Source organism: Pecten maximus, chromosome 18 (genome assembly GCF_902652985.1).
Source record: "Pecten maximus chromosome 18, xPecMax1.1, whole genome shotgun sequence".
Lineage (NCBI taxonomy): Eukaryota > Metazoa > Mollusca > Bivalvia > Pectinida > Pectinidae > Pecten > Pecten maximus.
The window spans coordinates 23,620,334-23,639,465 of NC_047032.1; the positions used below are offsets into that span (position 1 = coordinate 23,620,334).

At 37.5% G+C, this 19,132-nt stretch overlaps 1 protein-coding gene across 1 annotated transcript in view; it reads right to left on the reverse strand.

The window, feature by feature from the left end:
- LOC117316319 (protein scribble homolog) overlaps positions 1-18,678 on the reverse strand; it is a 150,845-nt gene extending 132,167 nt beyond the window's left edge. Inside the window, exons 1-2 of the mRNA XM_033870859.1 lie at positions 18,338-18,678; positions 18,125-18,242 (exon numbers count right to left, since the gene is read on the reverse strand). Of these exons, the coding sequence (XP_033726750.1) occupies positions 18,125-18,242; positions 18,338-18,499 (280 nt within the window). The 5' untranslated portion in view covers positions 18,500-18,678. The remainder of the gene's footprint in view (positions 1-18,124; positions 18,243-18,337) is intronic.
- Positions 18,679-19,132: the final 454 nt, after the last annotated feature.

Genomic DNA, 19,132 nt, shown 5'->3' on the forward strand with positions numbered 1-19,132 from the left:
ACAGACTCATCAGACCCACTCCTTCCAACTTACTTTATAATTAACCTCTATAAAGGACACCTGTCTATTAAGGACACTTTTGATCAGTCCCTTTGGTGTCCTTTATAGACAGGTTTGACTGTATATATATCCAAAGTGTAAGTTTGACATTTTACACAAATGATTGAAAAACTGACAGCCATCGGTAAAATCAACCATTTCTCTCATTTAACGCAAAAACAAAATCCTTCCTAATATGGCACCAAGCTATATCAATATGAGTGTACATAACAAGACAGCATCCTTATATAACTCAAAAGCAAAATGATGTTACTAAAAATATAAAATACTGTGATGACATATTGATGATACCAGATATAGATTGGAAATGACCAGATATAGATTGGAAACGACTGTCTGTCCGTAACATATATATAGGATTATTATCAAGCAAACCTCCCCCAGAAAGTCAGATGTAATTGAGATGAAGTTTCTTCCCGACATAGATTCATTATAAATTATACCACACACAGAAAGACTTTCTTTTGCAACCCCACTCAATATTATAAATCTACAAGGATGGGAATCTGGCCTGGTTGAATGGCATAGTTTATTGTATTTCTGATTATTTCTAACACCTTTTTAAGTAAAAACAAGTGTATTTGGTGAGTAGCTATACATGTATGTTAAGTATTTCAATGTGGAAACATATTTGGTTTGGGGCACAAAAGGTCACATTATACACATGAAAGAAAGGTGATTCTGATGATATAATTGTTGATTGATATTTCAAGACAATGAATTTGAATTAATGTTCAGATGCAAGTCCTGAAAGACATAAACATAGGGCCAATGGAATTCAATATTTTTTTCAAATATTTCTAATGTTAACAAGATGGAAACTACAGCTTTTTGATGATAGTGAAAAAGAGTTCCTAAACTATATGCTGATTACCGATAAAGCAGGTAAAATATTTCTGAGGGAATCTCACATGAACTTATTGTAGATGAAACCAATTGTAAAGTCATAAAGATATGTATCAGTTTTAATCAGAATTGAGTTAACAGTTGGTCATAAAATATTAAAAAGAGCTAAACAAGTAATCCATATATAACTTGGTAATTATATAAAAGGCCACGACTTACTGTAACACATTAAAGGTTCCCTTGGTAGATAACATAAATGACTTATTGTAACATTTACCAAAAGTAGCTTGTTGCTGGCCATGGTACCACCGTTATATAGCTATATATATAAAGACCTGAGTGACCATGGCCACCATACTCTGTCTGTCGAGGCCAGGTTATGGGTTTTTTTCTGACCAGTACCGATAATTAAAAGACTTTACCTGAGTGACCACCATACTCTGTGTTAAATTGTCTGTCCAGGCCAGGTTATGGGTTTTTTTCTGACCAGTACCAATAATTAAAAGACTTTACAAGTTTACCTGAGTGACCACCATACTCTGTCTGTCCAGGCCAAGTTATGGGTTTTTTTCTGACCAGTACCGATAATTAAAAGACTTTACCTGAGTGACCACCATACTCTGTGTTAAATTGTCTGTCCAGGCCAGGTTATGGGTTTTTTCTTACCAGTACCGATAATTAAAAGACTTAACCTGAGTGACCACCATACTCTGTCTGTCCAGGCCAGGTTATGGGTTTTTTTCTGACCAGTACCGGTAATCAAAAGACTTAACCTGAGTGACCACCATACTCTGTCTGTCCAGGCCAGGTTATGGTTTTTTTCTGACCAGTACCGATAATTAAAAGACTTTACAAGTTTATCTGAGTGACCACCATGCTCTGTCTGTCCAGGCCAGGTTATGGGTTTTTTTCTGACCAGTACCGATAATTCAAAGACTTTACCTGAGTGACCACCATGCTCTGTGTTGTCTGTCCAGGGCCAGGTTATGGGTTTTTTCTGACCAGTACCGATAATTAAAAGACTTTACCTGAGTGACCACCATACTCTGTCTGTCCAGGCCAGGTTATGGGTTTTTTTCTGACCAGTACCGATAATTAAAAGACTTTACCTGAGTGACCACCATACTCTGTGTTGTCTGTCCAGGGTATGGGTTTTTTTCTGAGCAGGACGTCTGAAACCTTACCTGAGTGACCATGCATTGTGTTTTCTCATCAATCTAGAGGAAGAATTTTCATTTATGTATGTATGCATTTATGCATAACCTGCTGTTCATAATTGAGTGTGTAGTTCTGTAATCTCAGTTTTTTTTCCATATACATATATATACTTTATCCTATGTGATTCATGCAATATTTTGCGATACTGTATGTATGTTGTAAAATCTGATTGGCTGAAAGGCCAAAGGAATAAATGAACTGAATTGAATATCTCACTGGCAAACAAACAGGTACATGCTGCCTGTACCCTGAAACTCTTGTTCATCTGACTGCTCAAAAACAATTTGGAAAACAAGACTATGGTTGCAATTGCATAATAATTAATCAGTTTTCCTTTACAATCATGACTTTAATTTCTTGTTACATAATGAAGTCCTAATGTTGACACCAAATAAAATGTTACTTTAGATGGACGGGTTTAAATTAAAAGCAGCCAATTAGGTTAATGGCTAATTTGAAAAGTTTTTTGGTCTATTAAATACAACTTTGTTAACTGCGCCAGAATCTTGAGGGAATTTTGAAGAGCACTGGGTGACTCCCAGACCCAATCAAAACCAGTCCAGAGTAAAAAGTAATATAGTAAAACCTGAATTTCCAAACACAAACTTTGACATCCTGTAACACCCGACCATACCAGAACTGTGACATGCTGCACTGTCATTTATCCATACTAATTTAACCAACACACTGTCATATCAGAGACACACTGACTTGGTCCCATACGTATACAGTGTCTGTGAAGTCAGGTTTCACAGCACTTTATTAAAAGGTGTTTTTTTTTTATTGATAATATTTTTTATGGTTTCACCAAAAGTTTAAATATGTGTTTTTTGAAGAAATAATGAAACAATAATATCATTTTCAAGGTATCTTATTTAGGATACAAATAAGAACAAATAAAATACTAATTACCTTCACATATGGTAGCCAATGCTGATAATATATGCCTTGACCTATCAAAGCTTTAATAACCTCACCCCTTGACCTCTAATAGCCTATCCCCCTTAGACCTCTAGTAACCTCTCCCCTTAACCTCCCAAAGTCTCACCACTTGACCTCTAATATCCTTTTCCTCTAGCTTTTTGACCTCTAAAAGCTTAATCCACTTGATCTCTAAAAGCAATATCACTTTGACCTCTAATAGACTCCCTCTTGGCCATCAATAACCTCTCTCCCTTGACCTCTATAAAAGACTCACCCCCTTGACCTCTAAAGCCTTGCCATGTCACTTTGACCTTTTAATAGCCTCGAGCTCAACCCCATCACTTCTGATAGCCTTGACCCATTGACATGTAAATGCTTCAACCTCTTGACCTCTGAAAACCCTAACTCATTGACCTTTAAAACCCCTGTCTCCTTGACCTCTAAGACACTGACCTCTAAAAGCCTGTAAAGATAACCTCATGTTTTTAATGTTGACATCATTAAGGTCAATGACTAGCATCATAAATATACATGTACCTTAGACAAGAAGAACATAACAGCTGTACATAATTACATGTGTCCCTTACACAACAGAAGTATGGGGTGGAATAATTACTCCATGCTGAGTGACATCATTGACCATGACCCACAAACCAGTGTTTATAGACAAAAACATTCATAAGTGCTCAATACCTTAGAGACACTGGCCAAATGTTGACCCATGTGAATGAAAGCAGGTGAAGCACATCAAGTAAAAGATCATGTGTGTCCAGACTTTGTTATATTAACAAGTAGTACAGCTCAGATTTGAGATAACATCACTGGAGATTTATCTACACTTTCACAGATATCATAACTCTTCTTCTTCACAGGATGACTATATACACACAGGAGTAGACTGTAACAATGTACTGAATACCATTTACTGAATACCAGGTGAAAATTTGTTGATTAGATTTACCAGTCTCAACGTTAACTGTTACCTACATTTATTGGTTTCAACTGTCACCTACATTTACTGGTCTCAACTGTTACATTTACCAGTCTCAACTGTTACGTAGATTTACTGGTCTCAACTGTTACGTAGATTTACCGGTCTCAACTGTTACCTACATTTACCAGTCTCAACTGTTACCTACATTTACCAGTCTCAACTGTTACCTAGATTTACCAGTCTCAACTGTTACCTACATTTACCAGTCTCAACTGTTACCTAGATTTACCAGTCTCAACTGTTACCTACATTTACCAGTCTCAACTGTTACATTTACTGGTCTCAACTGTTACCTAGATTTACCAGTCTCAACTGTTACGTAGATTTTACCAGTCTCAACTGTTACGTAGATTTTACCAGTCTCAACTGTTACGTAGATTTACTGGTCTCAACTGTTACGTAGATTTACTGGTCTCAACTGTTACCTACATTTACTGGTCTCAACTGTTACCTACATTTACTGGTCTCAACTGTTACCTACATTTACTGGTCTCAACTGTTACCTACATTTACCAGTCTCAACTGTTACCTACATTTACTGGTCTCAACTGTTACCTACATTTACTGGTCTCAACTGTTACCTACATTTACCAGTCTCAACTGTTACCTACATTAACTGGTCTCAACTGTTACCTACATTTACTGGTCTCAACTGTTACCTACATTTACCAGTCTCAACTGTTACCTACATTAACTGGTCTCAACTGTTACGTAGATTTACTGGTCTCAACTGTTACGTAGATTTACTGGTCTCAACTGTTACCTACATTTACCGGTCTCAACTGTTACCAGTATATCTACCAGTCTCAAAGCATATGATGTTGGCTTGGGTCAGAAAAGTCTCCCAACTGCTGTGATCTGTACCAGCCACAGCTACTACAGTTACTCTACAGAATGAGTGATTCCTAACCAGCTGTGAACTAATTTGGTACCAGCTGTATATATATATATATATATTACACATACCAATGTTAGTCCAGAACTCCGCCCATACAGCAGTATGACTAGTTAACCTCAGTTGGGGTCACACAGGAGATCATGTAATGGTATAGGAAGGTACTCAATGATCCTGTATTACACATTTTTTTGATTTGTGGTGTATCTCCTCAGCTTTGACAACATCATAACTCGAACTAACATAGGTATGATTAAAAGGGATTACAAATAGGTAGTAAACGAGAAATAAACATAGCAGGGGTGTACAATTTCATCTTAGCTAAAGCCTGCCAGCAAATCCTGAAAAAAATGCTTGTAGCTCAACCTTTCCTTTTTTTCTAATACAGAAAATTTTCACTGATTTTTTACAGTCTCTCACTCTGGTGTCGAAATAGTATAGAATTACACATGTACACATACATATATAGCCGTCATGTATCCATGCAATAAGGAAATTTACTAATTGCACAAATGTGATATCTTAATATGTCCTTAATTAAATAGTGACATTCCACGACATGCATTTTGTGTAACATTCATACATGTTATATTTAATGTACTCGACCAGCCCCAACCCCTGGTAAGGAAGTAAAGGGATTCTGAAGGAAAGGGGCTTGCCAAACATTATATAAGCCTGGTTCCAAAACAGGTTTTGGAGTTTGTTTTAGTCATATTGACACTGTACAATCAATCAGCAGTGAAATGTGGAAGGGATTCAGTAACTTGATCATGTAATAGTTTTCGTATCATTTTCGTATTTTAATACTGGTATCACCTGAACTGACCAAGACAGTGTATTTTCATTAAACAGAATGCATGAAGATTTGTTTCAGAATTCTGATTTAAATGCTTTTTAACTTTTTCCGTAACTCATGTTTTTTTAGATTCTGTAACAGAAGGAGTTATCAGGCTCACTCCCAGAAGTTTAAACGAATGGCAGACTACGTGTGCAATGTTAATGTTATCATTGTACTTTATTCCAAAATTTTTCACTGAATCGCATCCACTTGTTGTATTGACCACTTTATGCAATATCCTAGACAGTGATAATTAAAGCAAAAATGTAGCAAATCATCATATTTTTTATGTAAACTACGTTAACCTATGAAAAAATATCACCTATTACTCAAACGAAAAAAAATGAAACCTGAATGATATAAACACAAATCTAGAAACCAAAGTATTTGTTTTGAAAGACTTGAACACCTTTATATTTCATTGTATTGGATCAGCATATCAATAATTGAATAGCATCAGCTAAGCCTGTCGACTATCAATTGTCTATATATACTATAGTCGACAGTGGGGAAGAGGGAGCTCAGGCTATATATTGACAATAGTCGACAACAGGGATGGGGGAGAGCATAATGGCACAAAATGAGTTGGCGACATAGCTATGGCTTGTCCTCCAAGTGTATAGTGGTATGGTGACATAGCTATGGCTTGTCCTCCAAGTGTATAGTGGTATGGTGACATAGCTATGGCTTGTCCTCCAAGTGTTAGTGGTATGGTGACATAGCTATGGCTTGTCCTCCAAGTGTTAGTGGTATGGTGACATAGCTATGGCTTGTCCTCCAAGTGTTAGTGGTATGGTGACATAGCTATGGCTTGTCCTCCAAGTGTTAGTGGTATGGTGACATAGCTATGGCTTGTCCTCCAAGTGTTAGTGGTATGGTGACATAGCTATGGCTTGTCCTCCAAGTGTATAGTGGTATGGTGACATAGCTATGGCTTGTCCTCCAAGTGTATAGTGGTATGGTGACATAGCTATGGCTTGTCCTCCAAGTGTTAGTGGTATGGTGACATAGCTATGGCTTGTCCTCCAAGTGTTAGTGGTATGGCGACATAGCTATGGCTTGTCCTCCAAGTGTTAGTGGTATGGTGTCATAGCTATGGCTTGTCCTCCAAGTGTTAGTGGTATGGTGACATAGCTATGGCTTGTCCTCCAAGTGTTAGTGGTATGGTGACATAGCTATGGCTTGTCCTCCAAGTGTTAGTGGTATGGCGACATAGCTATGGCTTGTCCTCCAAGTGTATAGTGGTATGGCGACATAGCTATGGCTTGTCCTCCAAGTGTTAGTGGTATGGTGACATAGCTATGGCTTGTCCTCCAAGTGTTAGTGGTATGGCGACATAGCTATGGCTTGTCCTCCAAGTGTTAGTGGTATGGTGACATAGCTATGGCTTGTCCTCCAAGTGTTAGTGGTATGGTGACATAGCTATGGCTTGTCCTCCAAGTGTTAGTGGTATGGTGACATAGCTATGGCTTGTCCTCCAAGTGTATAGTGGTATGGAAACATAGCTATGGCTTGTCCTCCAAGTGTATAGTGGTATGGTGACATAGCTATGGCTTGTCCTCCAAGTGTTAGTGGTATGGTGACATAGCTATGGCTTGTCCTCCAAGTGTATAGTGGTATATGGTGACATAGCTATGGCTTGTCCTCCAAGTGTTAGTGGTATGGTGACATAGCTATGGCTTGTCCTCCAAGTGTTAGTGGTATGGCGACATAGCTATGGCTTGTCCTCCAAGTGTATAGTGGTATGGTGACATAGCTATGGCTTGTCCTCCAAGTGTTAGTGGTATGGTGACATAGCTATGGCTTGTCCTCCAAGTGTTAGTGGTATGGTGACATAGCTATGGCTTGTCCTCCAAGTGTTAGTGGTATATGGTGACATAGCTATGGCTTGTCCTCCAAGTGTATAGTGGTATGGCGACATAGCTATGGCTTGTCCTCCAAGTGTATAGTGGTATGGTGACATAGCTATGGCTTGTCCTCCAAGTGTATAGTGGTATGGTGACATAGCTATGGCTTGTCCTCCAAGTGTATAGTGGTATGGAAACATAGCTATGGCTTGTCCTCCAAGTGTATAGTGGTATGGTGACATAGCTATGGCTTGTCCTCCAAGTGTTAGTGGTATATGGTGACATAGCTATGGCTTGTCCTCCAAGTGTTAGTGGTATGGTGACATAGCTATGGCTTGTCCTCCAAGTGTTAGTGGTATGGTGACATAGCTATGGCTTGTCCTCCAAGTGTTAGTGGTATGGCGACATAGCTATGGCTTGTCCTCCAAGTGTTAGTGGTATGGCGACATAGCTATGGCTTGTCCTCCAAGTGTATAGTGGTATGGTGACATAGCTATGGCTTGTCCTCCAAGTGTATAGTGGTATGGTGACATAGCTATGGCTTGTCCTCCAAGTGTTAGTGGTATGGTGACATAGCTATGGCTTGTCCTCCAAGTGTTAGTGGTATGGTGACATAGCTCTATGGCTTGTCCTCCAAGTGTATAGTGGTATGGTGACATAGCTATGGCTTGTCCTCCAAGTGTTAGTGCTATGGCGACATAGCTATGGCTTGTCCTCCAAGTGTTAGTGGTATGGTGACATAGCTATGGCTTGTCCTCCAAGTGTTAGTGGTATGGTGACATAGCTATGGCTTGTCCTCCAAGTGTTAGTGGTATGGTGACATAGCTATGGCTTGTCCTCCAAGTGTAGTGGTATGGCGACATAAGTGTTAGTGGTATGGCGACATAGCTATGGCTTGTCCTCCAAGTTTATAGTGGTATATGGTGACATAGCTATGGCTTGTCCTCCAAGTGTTAGTGGTATGGTGACATAGCTATGGCTTGTCCTCCAAGTGTTAGTGGTATGGTGACATAGCTATGGCTTGTCCTCCAAGTGTTAGTGGTATGGCGACATAGCTATGGCTTGTCCTCCAAGTGTTAGTGGTATGGTGACATAGCTATGGCTTGTCCTCCAAGTGTATAGTGGTATATGGTGACATAGCTATGGCTTGTCCTCCAAGTGTATAGTGGTATGGCGACATAGCTATGGCTTGTCCTCCAAGTGTATAGTGGTATGGTGACATAGCTATGGCTTGTCCTCCAAGTGTTAGTGGTATGGCGACATAGCTATGGCTTGTCCTCCAAGTGTTAGTGGTATGGTGCGAATTTTACCACCCTATATCTTACCTGAACATTAGGTATTAATTGACCTTTTATCAATGTCATGGTTCACCAAAGGATCTGTTCATCTCTGTCACTGATTAATGGATGTTCATCACCCTGCTTATCACCAGATCTAATAACTGTAACACCTGTGTGCTGATCTGATCATCACATCTATTGATCTGATAGTTAATTTGGGCACAAATACAAAGTTGATAGTATCCTTTAAAGTTAATAGTATCTTTATCCAAGTAAAATAAAGGATCATCATTTTTTGTCTACTCTATCAACATTCAGAAACTTAGTATATAACAATATTTTCAAATCAAAAATAAAACCGCGAAAGAGGTCCAAAAAAGGGCTTGATTCCAAATATAGGCCTGGTTCCAAATGTTTGTTGGTTTGTTTATTTGTTGGGTTTATCACCCTGTGCATGAACAGCCAAAGGTCAAGTTTTCCCATATGGACACGTTAAATCTTGACACCAGATCAACTAATTTCCAGAAAACACACAAACCGACACAGGTAGCTATAGGGAACCTCAAACCATACACCTAGGTTCTTCACCTTGAGGTTATGCGGCAGGCAATCCAACTGACTGTGTAGAGCTCTTGAATTGTGGCCCCCAGAAAGGGGAGGGCATGGGGGATCACTGCTGGTACAGTATACCACCTAATAACAGCATTTGTGCTTACAAAAACACAAGGTACGAGCACTATTTAATCAATTACTTTACAAAGAATGTTTTCATGACTTTTTTATTATTATCTTTTTTTTCCCCTCTGGAACAATACTTTGTGAAACTCTTTGCCTGCTGCCATGCCAACCATACAATCCATCATTGATGTTTGGAGATTTCTGCCTCGCTGCAGATTATCCAAAGTATTTTAGTTTTCTAAATAGAAGCTCGTTTGATGACCTTGTCTCTACTTCTGGTTACATGAAACCATGTACTAGCCATAATTGTATAATGTGTTATATGAGGATATACATAAGGATGTTCATTTACTACATGCATATGATGAAGATATTTTTGATATTTGTGTAAAACAATTATTTATATTACTTGAAAAATTCCACATTATATATGACATCTAAGTAATGCTATGGCAGACTAAACCAATATTTTTCATTAATATTACTGGTTTATGACCAGCACTGACATAGTAAATAGATTTACGAGTCCTGTGCATCTATCTGGTAGAAATGTGCATTACTGTATAACATTCGGACATCTATATACTTTGGGATATTTACTATAATGTAGTATGCTGGCACTGATATAGAAACTATGTATGAAGAAGCAGCTTTGAGCTTTGCCTTGTATACTTAAATTAATATGAAGATGAGAAGTGATACAGAAGCTGCAACAACAGGTGGTCCCAACATTAACCATCACCTGGGAGGCAGAGAAGTAGCAAGGAGGAGTGGTACACAAACAGCTGATGCTAGCCCTGTGTAATTTATATAACATAATCTCAATACTGGATAGAAAATCTAATACCCCGGTCTGTATCACTTAACATCAGTCCACCGGTCTGTATCACTTCACATCAGTCCACAGTATTTTTGTTTTCTGTTGATCTGTCAACGGCATTAGAAAATTCCTGATCATGAGTAGCTCGCTGCCAGTACAAAATCAATAATTATTTTCTAGCAATTCCCTAATTAAGTATCATGTCAAGACATCTATATATATTCATACAGAATAAATTACTGATGTACTGGCATGACTTCTAGTATCCTTAGTCCTCAGAATCCAAATACAAAGGCTAAAGATGGCATTATACAGCTAGTGCTCCAACCCTCGTTATTTTCAGCTTAACCACACGGCATGTATGAAAATTGAGTCCAAGCTCTATTACATGTATTGGTTCAGTGTGGACATGTCTTCCCTGCTAGCATCTACTGGAGCTCTTCGTCAATAATAATGTTTTATTAGCTCCCAGAAAATAATTCTGAGGCCCATTGTTTATTATGATTATAACCACATATATTAATTTATGAACCACTTTGAGATATCAGTATACCAACAGAAATTTTATGTGTCAAACAGATACTTCAAGACTAAGATAAATGTTAGCTTTTTCAATCAAATTCTGTTTCAACTCTGTTTTTCCAGTTCAAACATCACCTTCAGGTGTATTTGTGTCCGTCCTGTATTACACTATTAGATTCCTGGAGCGGATGACACACTGGGCATCGACATTTCCAGGCCATAGCCTTTAATGTTGTCTATAATTATTTATAATCACATACTTGCCAACTTTCCCGATTTAGTCGGGAATTTCCCGATTCCAGACTCCCTGCCCCGTCTCCCGATCGTATAGATAAAACATAGTGTATTCTCCCGATTTTGGAGAATATGTCTTGATAACCCCGTATGGAGCCCCTATTCATCTTGTTAGATTCACTAAGGCCTATGACAAGTAACGCTTGCTGGCTGGTGAAAGACATGTGTGGGGCATTGGTCAGTTAACTTACCTGCTCACAGACCGTAACGAAATTCTGACACTTCACTGACTGCAAGGGTGATAATACCCCGATAAATACACAAGTAATTAAAACCAATTAAGCTGAGGACGCGTGGTGATGGTTTTGTAGCAGGTCAGTCATGGTTGATTAAACGCTTGTAAATGGCTTCGTATACTGCCTTTGATGTCAAGCGCATAAACGACCTCTACTTGACAGTATATCTCGGACAGAAAAAGTGAAAACAACACTGGCAATGTTATCAACGGAGTATCAAATTTGACAGATTACTTATTGAAATGTTAACTACGTTTAAACATCGGCTGATCATCGGCTGATCTTAATTAGCACAAGGAAATAAATTCACAATAACGACCATATAGACCGAAGGCCTGGTTGCCGGTAGGTAACGTCGTTTCAATCACCGTAGCATCAGCATACTTCGTGCCGAGAATTATTTTGGCAGAAACTTTCCCAATTCACATTTTGAAAGACAGAAACATGTCCACAAATACTCACTTTCTTAAACTAAATACTGTCATGTTAAAAATTTGAATTTAAGTATCAGTCCCCACCTACGAAGTACTGAGTTGTAAGCCTATATAGCAGTATAGTGATTACAACTGCTGGTACAACCCTTTTTATTTTTATTTTTTGTATTATTGTCTTTGTTGTAATCCAAAAGAAACATTTGAAATTTCATTCAGATGTTATATTGTACATGTACTCTAGATATTTATCGTGACAGTTTAGGTATTTTCTTTTGAAGATTACTGCTGGAGAGAAAGCTTGATAGAAAGACTGACATCTTTCTTACAACATAATTTTCATAACATATCGAAATAAATACTTTTATTTAGAGTGAACAGTGAGTTAAATCATTTCCAGAAATAATGAAAAATGATGTAATTTTGCAGTTTTTTTTTTTTTGTAACTTGTTGCTTATATAATTATCTTTCCAAACTTGAATAAAAAAGATCATTGGCAAAGCTTGAAATAAGTTTTTCCCCCTTTTTCTCAGTGTTCATGCAAGGAATTTATTTTCAAATAGCAAATTATCTCCCCTTAGTTTTTGTTTGCTAAATGTGTCGCGCGTGAAATGTGTTTTCCGGTCAAAAATGTCGCTCACGCACTTTCTCCCCCATGAGAATTTTTAAAAGTTGGCAAGTATGTAATCAGGTCACTTCTTTGTTTTATTCTCAATAATTACACAGCAGTTGGTTGTTTTATGTCAGAAACCGAAAATATAAACAGCTAATTACCTTCAAATTACTGTACAAGGAATCTAACATACAAAATATTACACAAGTATATCCTTCTGCCGGTACAGTTGTGTCTCATCCTTCTGTCGGTACAGTCGAGTCGTGTCTCATCCTTCTGTTGGTAGAGTTGTGTCTCATCCTTCTGCCGGTACAGTTGAGTCTCATCCTTCTGTCGGTACAGTAAAGTCTCATCCTTCTGTTGGTAGAGTTGTGTCTCATCCTTCTGTCGGTACAGTCGAGTCTCATCCTTCTGTCGGTACAGTCGAGTCTCATCCTTCTGTCGGTACAGTCGAGTCTCATCCTTCTGTTGGTACAGTCGAGTCTCATCCTTCTGTTGGTACAGTCGAGTCTCATCCTTCTGTTGGTACAGTCGTGTCTCATCCTTCTGTTGGTAGAGTCGTGTCTCATCCTTCTGTTGGTAGAGTCATGTCTCATCCTTCTGTTGGTAGAGTCGTGTCTCATCCTTCTGTCGGTACAGTCAAGTCTCATCCTTCTGTTGGTAGAGTCGTGTCTCATCCTTCTGTTGGTAGAGTCATGTCTCATCCTTCTGTCGGTACAGTCGTGTCTCATCCTTCTGTCGGTACAGTCGTGTCTCATCCTTCTGCCGGTACAGTCGAGTCTCATCCTTCTGTTGGTACAGTCGTGTCTCATCCTTCTGTTGGTACAGTAAAGTCTCATCCTTCTGTTGGTACAGTCGAGTCTCATCCTTCTGTTGGTACAGTTGTGTCTCATCCTTCTGTTGGTAGAGTTGTGTCTCATCCTTCTGTTGGTACAGTCGAGTCTCATCTTTCTGCTGGTACAGTCGTGTCTCATCCTTCTGTTGGTACAGTCGAGTCTCATCCTTCTGTTGGTACAGTCGTGTCTCATCCTTCTGTTGGTACAGTTGTGTCTCATCCTTCTGTTGGTAGAGTCGTGTCTCATCCTTCTGTTGGTACAGTTGTGTCTCATCCTTCTGTTGGTACAGTCGAGTCTCATCTTTCTGTTGGTACAGTCGAGTCTCATCCTTCTGTTGGTACAGTTGTGTCTCATCCTTCTGTCGGTACAGTCGAGTCCCTTTAATCTATTTCATATACAGCATTTTTGTTGTCAGAACTTTAGCAAGGATCTATGGATTATCAGAGTTCGATATATCTAGTCAGAAAAATAGTTTATGTAAAAAGGTACCTATTACAGCAATACTGCTCAGTAATATATATATATATATATATGTAAATTTAAATTTAAACTATGACCAAGGAAGTAAATCTCAAGTATTATTTAATAAAGGCAAAAAGAATAACACAATTTTAGGATGACTAGAGTAAAAACTTTATATGAAAAAAATTATCACACACACACACACATCCCCCATCCCCCCCCCCCCCCCCCCCCCCCCCCCCCCTCTTTTTTTTGTTTGAATTCATAATCACATTTTAGCTTTAATTCCGATGATATTCTAACAATTGGATGGCCATAATTGTACATTTTCTCCATATCAATATATCACTGATTCCAGCACCAGGAACTCATCCCTACATAAACAGGCAATTTAACCAAGCTACATCTAGATCACTTATGGTACTTCAAAATCTATCTGTATTGACATAAAAACAACTGATCTTTATCTGAGCACTAGAGTTATAGTATCCGAGGAAAACGTATATAGTGTATACAGGCACTTCAAACAGTTGTAGATCGTAGATTTCCCTCATTCAACTGGAATGAATCATAACTTTTATAGAGTTTAGTAGTCGCCATCCAGGGGAGCAATTTTTGTACACTGTAGTTTATTTAAACTAGGTAGGTATTTGTAATTATCTTACAGTTTCACTGAAAGTTCAATGCACAAACTTGGATGGGTTGGAAAAGCTTAATCGATAAAGTTTGCAAAGAAATGTATCCAGCTCCTTATAAAGATTTGCAATGAGGTGTTTAAAGGGGCATTCCTTCATTCGATTGGAGAACTTTGCAAAGTAATTTATAATTTATAAAATGTATAAATAAAAAAGCTTACACTCATATTTGTGACCAACTGTGAAGGAATTGATGTCATATTTGTACACAATATCCGCAAAACTCTGTCGCTGTCAATCCTAACTAGAATATTCTGTCATGCCTCCTTCGCTTCATTTCACATGACACCTGTACCAGACTACCATAAACAGATCACTGCGTGGCAAGTGATGAAGGTGTATCTTTTTTGTTGTGATGCATCGATGATAAACCCCAATTACAGCTTCCTTTTCCTTGATTTCTCATATTATGGCAAAATTTAAAGCTATTAAATGACCGAAGAATATGATAATAAATATGTGCACACAAAAAATAAACTTATGCACTCACATGTGTCGTGTAAACAACAGATATGACATGCAAGTAAATGAAGGAAAAGGTAACAGATTTAATATCAAGACCACTTTGGTTTTTTATTTGTTTAACGTCCTATCAACAGTTGATCATGATCATATAAGGACGGCCTTCCATGCGTGCAGTTTGCATGTGTGCGTTTTTGGACGCTGCGGTATATGTTCCTGTTAAGTCTCCTTTTGTAACTTAGGAAATTATTCAGATCCTATATATGCGTGTTAACTTATTTTATGGAAGGTTAATGATATATATAACCCCTACTATATTGTTTTGCTGAAATTTACAACAGTCCACCTTAACCACCGCGGCCCCATGTATAGGCTGGTACAGTGACGTGGTACACTGTACATGTACAGACAACAATGATCTGTAACTGCATATAATGGTTAAAATGTCTTGACACTCTTGTTCGCATCATATATTTCAGTTCTTTTATTACTTTCGGCCGTATGGCCAATCAGTCACTATATAGTAACCCCCCAAAACAACCCTAAAACAAAATATTAGACCTCTTGTACAATTATAAAGGAGTTAACTGATGCTTTTCAACAACAACCTTTACACACTAATTTATGTCCAATGTGTTCTAACATTGTACTGTAAAACAATGTATCCCATCAGAGTAGCATACCAGTATGCATGTCAACACACACTATTATATAACATTCACAAATGTATATGTATACAGGGTAGAAAAAACTCCCATAAACACATGTTTATACACTTATTATGTATCCTAGACAGCATTTCTCAAGGACTATTATAATGTAGATACTTGCATTCACACAGGCTGGTGTTTCTCGGTGACTGAACAACTTGGGACAGTGTTTTTCCTGCCGATATAACAAGGTGCGAAAGGCGCCCCATTACCAATGCATTTTAACCTTATTCTTCCCCAAAAAAAATTGTTTTTTTGTAATTGTATCCATAGGTTAAAACTTCCAAAATAGACAAAAGTATTATGGCAAATATCACACAAAAGTTGGTCAACTGGATTTCCTCAAAATACCCAACACTGGGATATTTATAACTTAGGCCACACCAAATTATTCAGTTGTTCGTTGGAAATCCAGCGTCAAAAATGTCCATCTCCAGAAAAAAATAAAATACAAATTTTGTCGCACACCTACGGAAAAATCGACAAATCTTTTTTCTCTGGCATTTTTAACACACCTAGATGCTCGAAACACGAGTCGTGTAAGCGTCTCGTTGATTCTGATGAATAATAACAAAAAATGGAAGACAGAAACCGCAAGGGAATATGAGATATAGGTCCACAACTAAATGAATACAAGAAACCGACTTTGGACATACTTTAAGAATTAATATGGGTATTTTGATAGTAAGTGTACATAGGGGCGCAGCTGCACAAATGTCTAACACGGCCATCGATGCCAACGATGATGAAACAATTTGCGATTTATTCATCAAGCAGCGCAGCATCCGACATGCCATTCGATAATCTGGAGAAGATTAAAATATCAGCTATGCATTTGAAACTTGAATCGATAGAAATATCTTATAAAACCATCGCTCTGTCTCTGTGTGCAGAGTTGAAATATAAATTCGTTGTTATATACTAATCAGTATTGTTTTCCGTCTATCTTACAGGATGTATACAATTTCACATTGAGATCTAGTATTGCAATTTAATTTAATGTGGTCAAGATATTTATAGTTCATTTACTTCCTCTGTTCTGTTTAGGTATGAAATCACTCATTATGTTCATTTCACTGCATTACATGATTGAAAAATGTAGCTCGATGATATTTTGTTATGGCTATTTCATATAAGTAATCATTGTGGGTTGGATGGAAAATGGGTTGTTTGAGTCAACTATTTAATACTTCACATTTGTTGTGAATTCTTCAAAAACATTTCTCTCATTCCCCAATATTCTGCTTTTTTATATGGTATTTTTATGTTATTTATTTTTTTATGTTATTTATAAATGATACAAGCATAATTTTATCCAGAAAAAGTATGTCCATAAATAGTTGTTGGATTTTTAAAAATGCAAATTATTGTTTTTTTCGTTATTTGTGCATGAAATCTGGAATAATATACAAGTTAAGACTCAAGTTAAAAAAAAATATATCGCTCGCACGACATCAGGACCCTTCGCCTCTTAAAATCTCAAAATGAAATTTCCGGCAAAATAAAAATTTTGCTCCCTCGCTCCCTTTCATTTTTCCAATTTCCCAACGAACAACTCATTAATTTGATGTGGCCTTATTGTCTCATATACTAGTAATGTCCTGTGAGTGTTCTAACCTTATATCAGATTGTCAAATATGTCAGCTCTAGTGCATTCAGGTTTTTTTATATTTATAAACCATTCGATACAAACAATCTTTTTTCATCCTTTTGAATTTAAGGGCAAGTTATTAATGACAGGACATAGTCTAATGTTAAAAAGCTATTTAAATAATACAACAATTAAAATCTTAAATAAATTTTGTAATATTTTTGTGTTGCATGTTCAAACATATAATGACATTACAAATTTAGTATTTTGATATCATCATCATTACAGATGACATAAGCATTAGCTTTTAAGCTCTCCATTACAAGAAAAAGTATGTGGGCTAACTGTGAAAGTTTAGTTAGCTTAAAATTACTTTCATGATAGGTAGCTTACAGGACTGGAGAGATACATTTAATATGTTCATAAACATCAACATTCATTTCAATGTGTGGTAAAAGGAGGAAACTCTGTGGGGATATACTTTTGTCATTTGAACAAATTCGACAAATATACAAGCATAACTTTGTTGACATGTGAACATTCTTGAAATTCCGGGAAAAAAGGGAGTATTCCCGGAGTTGTCTCCCTTCTTTACCTTGGAATACACAACATTATAAACGCACATCCAGATCATATGTTCATGAACATTTTACAAACATATATTAACTGATGATAGTAATTTTGAAGGGAGTGTAATCACTCATTGATGGTTAAAGGCATGGTAAAGTAATGAACCCGTTGATGTTTTGACAAACCAGGGTTAGCGAATGTATTATCTTCCAAGATGGCGTCGTGTATTCCACTTCCGACATCCAAGTTGGATGGATTTGGGTGTGTTTTATACGAATTATAAATAAAACTTAAACATTTACCATTTCTGCTGACATCCATCTCCATGAGGTTGGTAAAACTGGCCACATCAGAAGATAATCGACAGATTTCATTGTCGCTTAAACTCAATTTCTTCAACTGTACCAAGCGAAAAAATCCCTGAAAGACGAACGAGAAATGTTAGATTCGGCTTGCTGTTATCGGCATAATTAGGTAATTTCATCTCATTCGGGCATTGGCTATGTTTTACATACCTTAGGAAGGTCCTTAAGCTGATTTGCATCTAAAAGTAATTCTTCCAAACTACGAGTGTATCTCAAAACATCGTCTGGAACATCGGTTAGATTGCAGTGTCGCCTATCAATATATTCGACCTGACGATTGCAGGCTTTGAATAACGGAATACACTTAAACATGATTCTTCTCAGCTACCAACGTCCATCCAGGACACGTAAAATATCCTTAAGAATTCATCAAACATAAAACGGAGGAGGAATAACAGAATAAAACAAGGATACAAGGCTAAAAGTATCTACTCCATCGTCAGTTTCGAATAGAGCTACATTTAGCCGCGTGACGTCACGATCTACCCATCATGCATTTGCACAACAGGTACGCGATTTAATCTTCCCGTACCGAAATAGGTGCGATAAATTGTTATATTAACTTCCTTTTTTTTCGCATGGAGTACGACAAGCTGCTGGGTCGTACACCATTCACAATCAGTACAAATGTATGTACATATCATTAGCGTGTTGTTAACTGGACGATCGGCCATGAAATATGTTTAATTAGGCCCAGTCTGATGAAATGACAGGTGTGATTTTCTTACCTTGATCCTTTGGATAAGCTTTGTCGACTTACGGATTTGAATCTAAAGATCACCGAAGTGATTTTAAAAGCAAATTGCGAAAACATATTATTATGATCGACTCAGTCATGAAAAAATGAAAAACTAAACACAATTTGAAGTACCGTTACATTGAATTATAGGTATAAACGTTAATTATTTTTTCTTTTATAAATTTGGAAAACTGACTAGTAATCAG